Source organism: Lontra canadensis, unplaced genomic scaffold, assembly GCF_010015895.1.
Source record: "Lontra canadensis isolate GAN:19392208 unplaced genomic scaffold, GSC_riverotter_1.0 scaffold20, whole genome shotgun sequence".
Taxonomy (NCBI): domain Eukaryota; kingdom Metazoa; phylum Chordata; class Mammalia; order Carnivora; family Mustelidae; genus Lontra; species Lontra canadensis.
Window position 1 is genome coordinate 9,762,078 of NW_022631014.1, and position 15,635 is coordinate 9,777,712.

At 41.2% G+C, this 15,635-nt stretch overlaps 1 protein-coding gene across 5 annotated transcripts in view; it reads right to left on the reverse strand.

Annotated features, from left to right (window-relative positions):
- The window catches only part of SLC4A7 (solute carrier family 4 member 7), a 101,823-nt gene extending 88,717 nt beyond the window's left edge, over positions 1 to 13,106 (reverse strand). For 2 of the 5 annotated variants that reach the window (XM_032861004.1, XM_032861005.1), the window contains exon 1: positions 12,817 to 13,104. In XM_032861004.1, coding sequence (XP_032716895.1) covers positions 12,817 to 12,876 — 60 coding nt within the window. In that variant the 5' untranslated portion in view covers positions 12,877 to 13,104. Of the gene's footprint in view, positions 1 to 12,816 lie in introns of all 5 variants that reach the window. The other 3 variants (XM_032861002.1, XM_032861006.1, XM_032861003.1) reach the window with 3 other exon arrangements.
- Positions 13,107 to 15,635: the final 2,529 nt, after the last annotated feature.

Genomic DNA, 15,635 nt, shown 5'->3' on the forward strand with positions numbered 1-15,635 from the left:
TGAAAAGGGGTAAAACTAAAATTTTACTTCACAGTCGACACCATGAATAAAAAGTTCTGATTAAAGGCCCTAGATCTATGCTCTAAAACAAAGGTCAACTTCATTTATGTCATACAACGAACTAAAGCAAAAGCTGTTATCCCTTGAGTAATTAAAGGCATGAACATTAAAACACTAACCAACAGGTCCAACCGAAATTAGTCTATCAGTGCTCACTGATTATGATGTACGTGCCATTCTCTTGAGGCAGAATGAAAAATAAAGCTGAAACAATATCATTGGGCTTTCTGTAAAAATTTTTCTCGATAAACTGTACTTCTCTAATCAGATACCTCTACCTATTGTAGAGACAGGAAGATGCAGCAACCCTTGATAATCTGAGATTCACTGCCAACAAATCAGAATCTCAAACTGCCCCTGTTTGAAGTGCACAACCATTACTGAAGAAGCACTAGCACTCTAAGTATAAAACAATCCCTAGTGGTCAATCCACTCAATATTTACTACTTGAACTTTTTAACCCATTTATTGCTAAATCAACCCAATTAGGAGATGATACCAAAGTAAATTAACATAAAAATTGAGTATAAATGCAATTATGTAAAAGATGGAATTTGTATTTTTTAACTGTGATCTGAAATGATGAAATTTAATCTAAAACTTCTTTCCCTTAGAGAAAAGAAGGGAACCCTCTTACCCCATCAGTGAGAATGCAATCAAGTACAGCCATCCTGAAAATAGTATGGAGTTTCCTCAGAAAGTTGAAACTAGAACTACCCAGGACCCAGCAATTAATTGTACTACTGGGTACTTACCCCAAAGACAGAAATGTAGTGATCCAAAGGGGCACCTGCACCCAAATGTTTATAGCAGCAACATGCACAACAGCCCAACTATGGAAAGAGCCCAGATATCCATCGATAGATGAATGAACAAAGATGTGGTGTGTGTATACACACACACACACACACACACACACACACACACACACAGGAATATATAACACATAAACACATAAGAAATCCAATATCAAAAGAAAATAATTAAAATAAGATTTTAAAAGACCACAACAGTCTAATAGCAGTAATCAGCACTCTATTCTCAAAAGGAAAGGCATATATTACATTTTAAATGTTTTGTCAAGTGGTTAAATATGAAAATAATCAGACTATGGTTTAAACTTCTAAATATTTTGTCCCTGATTCCTGACACAGAACTCTTAAATCCCTTGGCACTTCCTGGATGAGAGGAAGGTCTCTTGTTCTAATGTGGTGACTCCTGGATGGGGGCTGGTCATGGTAGAAGCTTGGAAGTCAGCCCTAAGCCCACTCTCTGAAGAGGGGAGTGGGGAGAAATGGAGTTAATGACTGCCATGCCAACTCGATGAAACCTCCATAAGACTCCACAAGTACATGGCCTGGAGAGCCTCCATGTGGCTGAAGCACGTGGGTGGAGGTGCTGGGAGAGCAACCCTCACAGAGACTGACAGAAGCTCCACAATCCTTGCCCTATGCATCTCATCCAGCTGGATGTTCATCTGTGTCCTTTATCATATCCTTTTAGAATAAGGTGGCAAACAGTAAATAAACTGAATTTTCTGAGTTCTGTGAGCTGCTCTAGCATATCAATCAAATTCAAGAAGGGGTCAGGGGAACCTCCACTTCCTAGCTATCAGTCAGAAGAACAGGTGACAACTTGGACAGGGCCTGGTCATCTGAAGGGGCAGCTGTGTGACTCAGGGTAATTAACTCAGGGGATCAGATGCTATCTCCAAGGGGACAGTGCCAGAATTGAATTAAATAGCAGGACACCCAGCTCGTGTCACAGAATTGCTTGGTAAGAGGAAACACCCCATCCCACATCTGTTGTCAGAAGTGTGGTGAGTGGGGCAGTCATGTGAGAGTAAAGGAAAAATACAGGTAGAAGACTGAATTTTTCCCAATACCTAACCCCTTCCCACAGAGCCATCCAGAATATCTCAATGTCAGAGGATAGTCAAGACTTTATTTTCTGTTTGTTTTCAATCAATATGTAGACTAATTGTTTTAGAATTCTGTTATATGAGGTATTTCATAAGAATACAGGTTGGTACTAATTACATGTTTCCACAGGCACATTCAGCATTTTAAGCACAGTATACTCTTTTCCCTGATTCTGAAGAAGCCCTATAAGTATTATAATTTCAATTTTATAGATGAGAAAAATGAAATTCAAAGATGTTAGTTGCCCAAGGCCACCTGGTGGCAGATTACATATGAGAACCCGATGTTGTGTGAAACCCAAGCACACACTTGTCGCACCAGAGGCTAAAGTTAGGCTGCATCCAAATTTTACCTTCTCCTGAAAATAAGGTTTTGGCCTTGTGGTTATTTAGTGCATTTCCTATTAACTGAATAAAAAGGGTTCAATAAAATAAAATGAAACACAAAATGAAGGCTAATTTTAGTCTGAATGAATACCTTATTCCTAACAAAAGGGAGACAAATTTGCCCAGATTTAAACAGGCTCCTAAGGATACTGCTAATGGTATGTGCAAAAATGGATAAGGAAATTCCTCCTGAACATATTATAAGGTCATCTGGGAACAATTACAAGCAAAACAAAAATGAATAGAGAATATTACTGAAAGGACTCTACTGAGTCAGTGCACTGGCCAGTTATGGCACCTGTGCAAACACTGATGCATGGACTGGGAAGTTCGGGAGGCAGAGTCCAGGAAGCAAGAGGGCCAACAGACCACAAAATCACAAAATTAAAAGCAAATGAACAAAATACAAATATTTTTTATGTAAGTAATAATCCTTGGGGTGCCTGGGTGGCTCAGTGGGTTAAGCCTCTGCCTTCAGCTCAGGTCATGATCTCAGGGTCCTGGGACTGAGCCCTGCACTGGGCTCTCTGCTCAGCAGGGAGGCTGCTTCCCTCACCCCCTCTCTGCCTGACTCTGCCTACTTGTGATCTCTATCTGTGTCAAATAAAAATAAATAAATAAATAAAAATAGATTTTAAAAAAATCCTAACAAATTAAGAGAAATAGCACAATTTCAAACCAATATATATAACAGCTGACATCGTATCTGAAGTTTGAGATCTCTTTTCTTGCCATTAGTCCTTTTATAACTGTATACATTAAAACTTACAGATTTTCAAAAACCATGTATTACACAAGTATTAATGTATTTAGAACTTGTGAAGTATCTTAAGAATCATAAAATTTTCATTTTAATGTACTTAATACTCACTTGTTTGAATCATATCTCAGTTTAAAAAAAACATTAAGTATTAAGTACTGTTACTCTGAGATCAATACGAAGTGTATTTATTCAATATTTCCCCTCAATAGAACCAAGGCAAAAAATATTCTCTTCTACTGGCAGTTACATCAAGCAAAGCAGTCTTTTCTTTGATAGTAACACCCCAGATTCCTATAAGATTCCTTAACTGACTGATTAAACAATTAACCATATTTAACTTCAAATCTTAGGAGTTCATATTATCCTAATATTCATTCCCTAACCAAATAGTCATTGACTGCTTTCTATGTGTTAAACCCCAGAATAGACCTAAATTGAGGAATCAATAATGATCCAGAAAAATGTATTAGATTCCTTGAATCTGGAGTCAAAGAGGCAAATTTCTTTGAAATATTTAATTTCCATTAATATTAGCAACAAATTCACAGAAGTTACAGTAATAAAAACCTTTAAATATAAAAATACAGTTAATTATCTAAGGCAAATAGAGCTTTCAATTATCACACATGTAAAATAACCTAACGTGATTAATGTTAAATGGTAGTGACAAACAGGATCACTGACTACTTGAGGCTAATGAGAAATGGAACAAGAGGGAGAAGTAGTGATTTAGCATAGACCATGAGCTCAAATCTTAGCTTAGCCTCCTACTTATTGTATGGCCTGGGAAATTTCAGGAAATCTGTCTGTAAGTTCACATCTGTAACAGGGATAATAAGTGATTGAAAGATACCTAATAAAAACATGCCTCAAAGTAGGCTCTCTCTAAAGAGTTAGTTACCTGTTCTTCACTTGCCCCACCCAGAGCAAAGGACAAAATCATAAATCCTAGACTAGCGATTCACAACAATTTGAGAATCATGGCATTCCTCCTCCTTACCGAGCGCTCCCCTTCGAAGAGGTTTCATTATTCCACCTAAAAGTCTCAGAATACCACTGAGGTTTATACTCAAATATAAATATAAAAATACTTCCAAGAGAAGAAAAAAAAATGATTCTCTCTTCCAAATTACTGGCTTCTAAAAACTGACTAAAGAGAAATCATTTCTTAGTCTTATTTTTAACTAGTTGTTTTAAATGTAGGGACTGACATTTCACAGGGAGTACATACAACAGGAAGAATCCATAGTGACAGTGATGTCTTCCCACAGCACTGCCACACTGCACAGCTCTATGGGAAAGCAGTCACACTGCACTCAAGGTAATGGGCCCTTCTAGAGCAAAACAAGGAACACAGTTCAGTGGTGGCCCCTGCAACTGTGCCGCTGTAATCTCAACAATTAATCATAATTAGTCTGGATGATTTCTTAACACTTGTGATTTTCAGTTGAAGGTAAGTATAAAAATCGAAAGGAAAATTCTAAGTGTAAGAATATATGTAACCAAGCAGTTCTTTCCTATACCTAAGGCACTTCATTTACAACACTTTTCTTCTTTTTCCACATCATGCCTTCTACTTACTCCTCCACAATCTAAATCTCCGGAGAGAAAGGAGTTGAAAGTGAGAAGAGGATCAGGACATCAGGAACATGCAAACTCAAAGCTGTCAAAGGACCGAAGATTCAGTAATAGAGGTAGACATGTAATATGTGATTTTACTCATAAGCATGTATTAACAACTCTGCCATTCTTATGGTGCTTTTTTAACATGAAAAATTAAGCAGCCGATTTATTAAATTATACCAAGTCACTCATGAAATAGCTAGATATGTTAATCCATGACATAAAGTAATGTAAGAAACCATCCTATTTTACTGAATACTGTGTTTGCATAGTTCAAAAACCAAAACCACATAGAAAGGTACATATTAAAGTATTGCTCCCACTCCTGTCTCAATTCCTGTTCCCTCATACCCTTCATGGCAACCACTTTTGGTTGGTTTTCTGTTTTCCTTTCCCGTGTATTTATAAAAATACTAGTAAATACAAATACACATTCTTATTATCCCCATAAAGAAAAAGCACTGTATAGTGCCCTCTGTCACTCACTTTTACTTTTTTAATCAATTTATCCTAGAGATCTGTCCACATCAGTACAAAGAGATCTTCTTCAATCTTTTTTTATAACTGTAGTACCTCACTCTGTGGCTATACCATAATTTATTCAACCTAACCTTATCAGGTTGTTCCCAAAGCATCTTCTTAAGTGATTATTTTTCGAATCTCTCCTGCTACTGTAACAAAGTGAATTTTCACTATCACAGGCTTTGCTTTCTTAGACCTGTATTAGGACAGATTAGTGACCTACTGCTCATATTTTGTAAGAACCACCAGAAATTTCCATTTCACTGGAAATGGAAATATCCATGACTATATTCTCTCCCCACCAAAGTTTAATGTATTTATTATAGGATTTCTCAGAGCCTTTAATACACCATTATGCAGTGTGAATCTCTGAAAAGTATAGTGTGTGACATTTCCCAAACTTAATTGGCAAAACCTGCTACAGATTAAATATTCCACAAAACAAACCATAGCAAATACCAGGGCTATAATAATTATTGTCATCTATTTAAGCAAAATATAAGACTTCTATGAACTTCTAAGAAAACCAGCTTGAGCTAACTTTTAGACTAAGCATTCCTTCCACTACTTTTTGGATTATAAACCCCTTTGAGAGCTGAATGTCAAGCCATTTGATCCTCTCCCGGAAAGAAAGCATACAAGCATAAAATTTTTCAGTTTCTGGGGGATTCATGGATCACAGTGCCCATGGTCTTATCTATTTGGGAAACAATTTTGAATACAAGTGCTGTTTTACCTATGGCACCATTAATACTCCAAATGTTAGGACAGAACCCAGAGCTAATGAAAAAACAGCAGAGAATTCACCATGAAGTATATCTTGGTGCAAAGCAAACAAAGCACACTCAAAGGGATCATATTTAACAATTAATGGTATCAAGCGAAGTCAAGTCTACTAAATAATTATGCGAACTATCACGAGGGGTTATAGTCTGATTTTTACACAGAGGTCTCTCATTTTAAATACATATATTAGACTCTTACGGGATTAAAAAAGTTGGGTCTTTAATTCATTTTGTACAATATGATCTTAACATCCAGGATTTTCAAAATACAATACATTTCACATCACACAGCAGTATCTGCTGCAGATCTGAATGTGACAATGTGAATGCCCAGAGGAGAAAAAAAATCCTGGGAATTTAAAATGTAGAGCAAAGAATCCCCAAGCATGATTACAGTCCAGTAGGCAAAACGATTAGAGAAGTATTAAATTGAAAAAGCGAAAAACGTGGGGCTACCATATTCAATTTGGGATTGGTATCCTACAGAAAGGCAAAAGGGCTTTCAGGGAGAGCTGGTGGAGACTCAAGTCCAGACCAGGCTCCTCTCATGGAGTCTTGTGCTGGTGTGAATCTGCCTACAAGGGGCATCTGTTGTAATTTAGACAGAGTCCAATAATACCCTTCTTCCTTCCATATCCTGACACTTCCCCCCAAAACCCTACCTACCCATGGCAAAAATTAAAAAGTGCTACAATTACAATAGAGAAAAGATGTTTTTCTAATCACGATGACACCCCAGCTGCCAAACTATAATAGAAAGGAAATCTAATTTAAATTCTTATCAAAAAATTTGTCTCTTTGGGGGCACCTGGGTGACTCAGTCCATTAAAGTGACTGCCTTTGATCATGATCCCAGGGTCCAGAGATGGAACCCCAAGAGGGGTTCCTTGCTCAGTGGGGAGTCTGCTTCTCCCTCTGTCCCTACCCCTGTCCCTGCTCCGTGCACACACTCTCTCTCAAATAAATAAAATATTTTTTTTTTAATTTGTTTCAGGGTGCCTGGGTGGTTCAGTCGTTAAGTGTCTGCCTTCAGCTCAGGTCATGGGATCGAGCCCTGCAATGGACTTCCTGCTCCAAGGGAAGCCTGCTTCTCCCTCTCCCACTCCCTCTGCTTGTGTTCCCTCTCTCGCTGTGTCTCTCTCTGTCAAATAAATAAATAAGATCTTTTGAAAAGATTTTTGTTTCCTTCTTTGTTTCTTTCTTTTTTTTTTTTAAAGAGAGGCAGAGAGAGAATCTTAAGCAGGCTCCACACCCAGCATGGAGCCGGATGGGGATGCTCAATCTCCCAACCCTGAGATTAAGACCTGAGCTGAAATCAAGAGTCAGATGCTTAACTGACTGAACCACTCAGACACCACTCAAAAATGTGTTTCTTAAGAGAACTTTTTTTCAGGGCGCCTGGGTGGCTCAGTGGGTTAAGCCGCTGCCTTCGGCTCAGGTCATGATCTCAGGGTCCTGGGATCGAGTCCCGCATCGGGCTCTCTGCTCAGCAGGGAGCCTGCTTCTCTCTCTCTCTCTCTCTCTCTCTCTCTCTGCCTGCCTCTCTGTCTACTTGTGATCTCTCTCTGTCAAATCAATAAATAAAATCTTTAAAAAAAAAAAAAAAAAGAGAACTTTTTTTCTTAATGAAAACCTCTCCAAATACTACCATGGAACTCAACGGGAAGAAAGTCTGCTACATACATTCCTATCTTTGTTGAATACATCAATTGTTTAAGTAAGAGTCTGTGTAAGTATCTTCAGTATTTTTCCAGAATGAAGAATGGTATCAGGTGCCTGGGTGGCTCAGTGGGTTAAAGCCTCTGCCTTTGGCTCAGGTCATGATCTCAGGGTCCTGGGATCGAGCCCTGCATCGGGCTCTTTGCTCAGCAGGGAGCCTGCTTCCCCCTTTCGCTCTGCCTGCCTCTCTGCCTACTTGTGATCTCTGTCAAATAAATAAATAAATAAAATCTTTAAAAAAAAAAAAAAAAAGAATGTTATCAAGCTGAAAACAATCTGCGTATAAAAGAACATGCACCAAATATAAAAGCACCAAGTGTTAATTATATGCTATGGCAAATGATAAGAAGAAGAGATTAAAAGTATCCTGTTTTCCTTTCTCATGCTCTTCTGAGAAATCAGTCCACAGTCCATTCTATAATATAAAGTATGGGCAGGCTGCACATGTGAATCCATTTTCAAAGGTATACCCAATTCCCAAGTTCCTAGTCAGGGATGACATATAACTCAACAGGTTCTCCAAATCAGGCAATCTGACAAAAAAGAAGCAGTACAGTCCTGAACTCCAGAAAAAGAGGACAATTCTATACTGTCTGACAGGTAAACAAAATAAAAACTAGTGACACTAATCTCATATTCTCTACAAAACAAAGAATATTTAAAATATTAAATTATCTTTTCTATTTCATTATGAAAAGGCAGAGTATGCTTTACCCTTCACTTGGACATTGCTCAAAAAACAACTCCTTAGACTTATTAAAATCCAAACTATGGCTTAATAAAAATTAAAATATTTTAAAATATCCTCTTTGTGGTAAATGAAACAAGTTTGGATTGGGAGGGAGACAAACCATAAGTGACTCTTAATCTCACAAAACAAACTGAGGGTTGCTGGGGGGAGGGGGGTTGGGTGAGGGGGGGTGGGGTTATGGACATTGGGTAGGGTATGTGCTATGGTGAGTGCTGTGAAGTGTGTAAACCTGGAGATTCACAGACTTGTACCCCTGGGGGGAAAAAAAAATATATGTTTATAAAAAATAAAATTAAAAAAAATATATCCTCTTTGTGGAGTAAGTATGAAAATCTTATAGTCAAACTAGAACCGTTCTGCACTGACAAATCAGCTCCAGATCAAAGTGCCTATTTATGTCATAATCACATTATCTTCCTAAACCAAGCACTGGAAAAAAAAAAAAAAAAGTGGCCACTCTCATCTTATAACAGTCATTAAAAATGTCCAGCTCATGAAGTGACGAATCACTAATTTAGGAAACCTAGCAATACTCGAGGCTGCTAAGTCCTGTGCCCTCAGGAAGACTGTTAACAGCAACAGTACCAAACACTATCCTAACATCATGCCAAGCACAGACCCTTCATGGTTTATTATCATCATAATTACAAATAATCCTAAATGTCTCCCCAAGTTATAAAATTAGATGAATATTACTCAACAAAATACATGAAGTAGTTATCTAAACAAAAACAGAGGCAAGTTTCACTGTAAGCTAGACTACGTGCTTTGTACAGGAACCAAAAATTCTCTTGGTTCAAAAGTGGGCTTAAAAGCATCTCGGCAGGTTGTGGCACCCTTACATAGATAGATAAACACTGATCTTTATTACTGATACATGCTTACTGAAAAATTAGAAATACTGTATCCATAAAAAGCAGACAACTATAGAATCTACAGTCAACAAAAAGAAGCTATAATATAAATCAAAAGCCACACTGACTATAGCACTAATCCTCTGAATCTACCTGTATGCATGCTCCTTTTATGTAAATAGCCCATTTTGTCAGCTGCAGATCCTATCCACTTTAAGATCATATTTGTGGTAAAATATAGCAAGAAAGAAGGGGAAGGAAAGAGGAAGAAAAACAACCCATTACAGGATGTTGACAAGTTTAACTACTAAGGCTTTAAAATATATTGGTTAGCATACCACACACCACTAAAATAAACCAGGTTCCTCTAACAACAGGTTACTTTGGCTTTCGATTTTAACCTACTCAAGAAACAGAAGACTAGTGTAAAAAAACATTCTAATTTTCATACCCTAAGTTCTCTTAGAAGAAAATATATACTTATCACTCTCAATTACCAAATAAAACAATTCTTCAATCCAACTCAATTGTCCTACAGTTCATTTGGACAGATGAGATTTCCTGTTTCTCCCTTTATTACAACTCCATGGACTGTGATGCAGAGAAACCAACTAAAGGCAAAAAGGTAACTAAAATTCTGATACTATGCTGGGTACATATTATCTCTTGAGTTATCAATACCTAACCACAGATCCCAAAGAGTATGCTTACAGACCCACCAGAAAAACCTTCTACTTGCCAATCACCACTGAATTCACAGTATATTGTTATTAGCTTTTATTTACTGAATGACTACTTTTTAAAAAGCATTTCTAATGAACTCAGGAAAATGTTTGAACTGGCACTCATAAATAGAATTAGCAGGAATGCAAATGCTATCACTGCGTTCACTATACATGCCAAAATAAACTCAGTTAGGACTCTACCTTGTGTGCCCATAACCCCAGTGCCTGGCACCTAGGACATAATATAATACCCATAAAATAAATGAAATTGTGAAACAACAAAATTCATGAAACAGACCAAAAATTTCAGTGGTAACAGAACTATGTTAAATAGTGTACTGCTTAAAAGAATAAATGCTTGCCAAAACTTGGGAACCTTCTAAACAGTGTTATCTGTTGTAACAGAGTATTTAATACCAGAAAATAAGACTGACAGTTCACTTCTAAGGGAGGCCTGCAGTAAGTTTGTGTAGCAAAGCAAACAAAAGTTGCGTTTTTATAAGATAAATGACTTTCCTCTTACCCCAAAACCATGATCAATGAACAGAACAGAATTTTAGAAGCAGAAGAAACCTCAGAGCCTAAATTCTGGAACAGATGGGCTTGTTTCAGAGCAATATAAACTACCACCAATTTATTCAAAAATTTTGCATAATCACATACCCAAGATAGCATTTTATAAATATTAATTTTATTCTACTTTTTTGGCTATGCCAAGTAGCTGCCTGTTAAAGAAGAAATGACTGATATCATAATCTTACATTTTTTATGACTTTTCCAGGGGAAAACTGATGAGAAAAAATAAGTATCAAGAGAGTTCCTCTCTTCCCAGTTTTTAAGTTACAGTGGTCTGTACTACTTTAACCAACAGTTTTCCTATTCTAACATTCTGGTTTTAGACTGTGTGCTGTGACTGCTTATTATATTTGATTTCTCTTACTGATTTGTATACGTTTGCTGTGGCCAAGTCTTTACCTTTCCAAAGATTTAGAAGGTATACCCTTCCAAAGTGCTCCCCGGCCAGGCCATTAATAAGTGCTTGATAATTCCTTTGTCATTCATTTGAATGTAAGTTCTAGTATAGCAGAGCTGGTTCTGTCTTGTTGAATACTACAAAATAGGTTCTAAGTGTTATTACAATGAATGAATGAATCACTGATCTGGAAGGCAATGGCATTACTATGCTTCTTTTGCTAGCTAAGTAGACCGTATTTGAGAAGACACAGCTTCCATCTAGCTTTATGAACACTAGAACGTTCTTTAGCTGCTCTGAATTGAAAATTTGCAAATGTGACAACACTGTTTGATACACATTAACAGAGAAAGTGCTAAAAAGAAAGAAAGAAACCTCCAAAACTCAGCTTATTCAAATGTCACACAAAGAATTACTGAAGATTCCTTAGAACGAGTTTCCAGTATTCCATTACCATCCCTGTGACTTGATCTTCCCCAAAAACCACTGCTAAATGACTTCACTGTCTGGAGACTCCGTTTTCCTCCATGTTTTGAGAATTTGTAAGTGAACATACTGAAGTAATAATGAATGACCAGTCTCCAGGGCCTTACAATATTCTTTAAAAAGATTGGCGGGGGGGGGGGGGGGGGAGGCGAGTTGGAAGAAAAGTCTTGAATAAAAACACACGAAAAGCAATTTTCCTGTTAGTTGTGAAAGACTGGAAAATTTTCAGTGCAACCATCCCTCCTTTGCTGGTCACAGAGTAAGAATTGGAAGTAGGAAAATTTATAACACTTCCATGCCCTTTTGAGTCAGGAACTACGAAGAGAGAAAAGAGAATCACAACTGTGGGGACACATGTATTCTACATGAAAGCAGGAAGTCAGTTTCTCGAGCAGGAGCCGCCGGTCCAGCATCCTAAAGGGGAACGCAGGCCTTCTAAAAGCCTCCCCCCCCAAACCCCCTCCTGGAATCCTGAAGCCAAAGCCACCGGCATACGAGATTTTGCTAGGCTGATGAAAGAAGGAGCAGCTCAGAGAGCTCAAGACACTTTCCTCTTTCTACTTGGCCTGCGGCAGGAGGATACTCCCCTGGTTCTCGCCAAAAGAGGAGGCGGCGGATCAGGCAGTCAGCAGCGAAAAGCAGCCTTGGCCGCGAAGGCAGCTCGTCCACGCGGCCGGAGAACTCACCGAACAAAGCATACCACGCGGACCCGGCAGGGAGAAGCGAAAGAAGGGAAAAGATTCACCCCAACTCTTCACCACTGCCTGAGGCTGGAAACAGGTGGAGCCGCGCTCAGAGGGAGAAAGAAGATGGGTTTTCGATGGGCTAATCTGAACTCCAGCGCCAAGGTAGCCGGAACGAAGACCCCGGCCGGGAAGAACGCCCGGGAGTAAGGGAGGTGAGCGCTGAGGGGAGAAAGGAAGAGCTGGTCGGGGTCAAGGGCGGACAGACGGGCGCCTCCCGGCCGGAGCCACAGCGAGGATGCGGGTCTCGAGGATGCCCGCGGCGCGCTGCCGGCTGCCCCCACTCGGGCCTCCAGGGCGCCGCCGCCGCCCCCTCGCACCCGCGCCCTGGGCGGCCACACAAAGGGGATGGCGAGGCGCGCCGGCTGCGGGGCGGCGGAGGGGCTCCGGGCCCGGGACGGAGTGGCCGGACCGCGACGCCCGCCGCGCCCCCGCCTTTGTCTGCCTCGTTCCGCGACCCCCCCCACTCCCGCCGAGGAACCCCGCCGCCCGCGGCGCCCTCACCCTGTTCGTTACCCGGGTGAGTAGCGGTCTCATCTGCTCGCCGGCCCCATCCGCCTCCATGGCCCGCCGGCCAGCCCGCGGCGGCCGCTACCGAGCTGCCCCGCGCGGTCCGCCCGCCGCCGCCGCCGCCGCCGCCGCCGCCGCCGCGACCCGGGCGCGCGAGGGAAAACGAACGTGCGTCCGTGAGCGAGGCGCGCGCGTGGGGAGAGCCGTGCGCGGCAGACGCGGGGCAGCGTGTGCGCGCGGCAGCCGCAGCGCTGGCTCTCGCGGGGGAGCGAGGCCGCGGCGTGGAACGTGGAGCGAGAACTGAGCGAGCGGGAGGTCTAGGCGGAGGAGGAGGAGTAACTCGCGTAGGGCCCGGGGGCGGGGCCGCAGGCCGTGACGCGCGCGGCGCCCGGGCCCCGCCCCAACACGCCCCCTCCCCGCCTCCCTCGTCACGCCCCCTGCCAGTTTGGCACCGCCAGTCTGCTCCGCGCGCCCGCCGGCCCTGCCGGCGGGCCACCGGACACGGGGAGGGAGGGAAGCGGGACGGGCATTTGTTCCAGCCAATCGGCTGCTCGCAGAGGTCCGCGTGCACCCCCCCCCCCGCCACCTCCTCACGAGGCTCCGCCCCTCTTTGTAAAATCTTTACTGAAACAGAGCGTCTAACTCGTTTTTCGGGTGGAAGGCTCTCCTGAAGCTTCCAAGTGCGGTGGGGTTTACCACCGCACCTACCTCCTAACCACATTCTTTAGAGTAGCAGGAAGATAGGAGGACGCCACCCTTATGAAGGACGCTCACAGGAACCCCAAAGGAACTAACGGGTCTTCAGGACTCCTGCAAGGTGTTTTTTTTCCCCTCTCAGTTCAGGAGGTGTGAACCACAGCTCCGGGCCTCTGAAACAGGGAGTCCTCCTGACGAGGTATCCTCGTGTGCTTGTCCCTTCGACCCGGCATCACGGCGGCTCCCACACTCTTGAGTCCACCCCCACATATCCACACCTGGAGCGCAGCTCTCAAGTATCTACAGCTCCAACTGGGAATGATGATGGGACCTGCCACCGACGGTCACGGAAGGGCTCAGTGACTTTTTACCCGTAAACCTGCGTAACCCACAGCATGCTTATTATGGGCATTGTTGATAACAGGGTTATCGTGTGTATTTTTTTTTTTAAGATTTTATTTATTTGACAGAGATCACAAGTAGGCAGAGAGAGAGAGAGGAGGAGGAAGCAGGCTCCTCGCCGAACTATCATGTGTATTTTTAAAAGATAAGAAAGTTAGCTAATAAGAGCTTCATGGGTGCTTTGGAGGGAGACTTTATGTTACAGAGGGTTCAGAGCACATGTCTCATCCATCTCCAATAGGATATTAGCAAAGCCCTTTGTCAGAAAATTAAGGATTCTGCAAGACTCGTTCCTGGTTTGGGTCCTAGTCCCCTTTTGTTCTCAACTTCCCGGAGAGTTACTTTGAGGCTAGCACACATAGATCCACTTACTTGGATAAGAGCAGATGTGCTTTTAATAATAGCTACCACTTAAAGAGGTCTGCAATTAGAGACTGTGATGTTTTGCAAACATGCTTCATCTTTAATCCTCACAACACTACAAAATATGTTTTTATTATCCCCACTTTATGGATGAGGAAACTGAGGCTCGTAGAGATAAGTGGTTTTAGGTCCTAGTTAGTAAACCTGCTCTTTCTGTTGCACCATTCCAATGCCTCATTAAAGATAGTTGAACAACAATAAGAAAAAGGGAAGAAAAGATGAAACAAGAATGAAAAGGAAACGAATATGGAGAAAGAAGGGACCTGGAATTAAAAAAAAAAAAAAAAAAAGCACCTTATAAAGTTGTTGAAGGCATCCATCACTTGTACCCATACCATCACTCTCTAAGATGAATATGATTTATATTGAAGAATTTGTTCTGGATTCTCTTACAACGTAGCCATTAACTGTAATTAGTGTACACAGAACACCCTCCATTCCCTTTCTCTGCCTTATTTTTCTGTACAGCACTTACCCTCTTATAACATTTTATATATGTTACGCTTTATCATGTTTATTGTCTGTACACATACATTAGCATAGTTTTATGTATGCTTCATTCAAGCAGTGATTGGGGGGGGGGTGCGTCTGCTTTGTTTGTTGTTAAATTCCTAGTACACCCAGAAGAGTCCTTGGCCCTTGTAAGCTCTACTTGGGTTAATTGAATGAAGTGGGGGCACAAGGGGACATCCTTTAAGACCTAAGAGCATTCTGGGTGACAGCTGAGGATGTGACCAAAAGTAGTAACAGGAACAAAGTAGGAGCCATGACCCTTGGAGCCAGAGTCGAAAGAGCTAAGTAGTCAACTTCAAGAAGGGCTTAACAATATTCACTCAGGAGGGGCTCCTGGATGGCTTCATTGGTTAAGCCACTGACTTTTGATTTCAACTCAGGTCATGATCTCAGGGTTGTGAGATCAAGACCCACTCAGCTCTGTGGTGAGTGTAGAATCTACTTGGATATCTCTCTCTCTCCCTTTGCCCCTCCCCCCTCTCAATAAATAAAATCTTTAAAAAACAACAACAAATATATATACATATACACACTCAGGAAACCATGCTAGAAAATGAGTTTCTCTTCATCCATCTTGCAAAAAATTAAAAAAAAATTAAAAATAAGCCCTTAGTTTATTTAATTCACAATTATTTTTTGAGTGACTTCTGTGTTGCCATGCACTTTTTCTACTCTTCACTTGATCCCAACTACTAGAAAAACAATGTAGTAAAGGTCTGAATTATAGAATTTATTACTCTCAATTGCCCATTTAATTCTGGCTTAGCCAGAGTTCATCC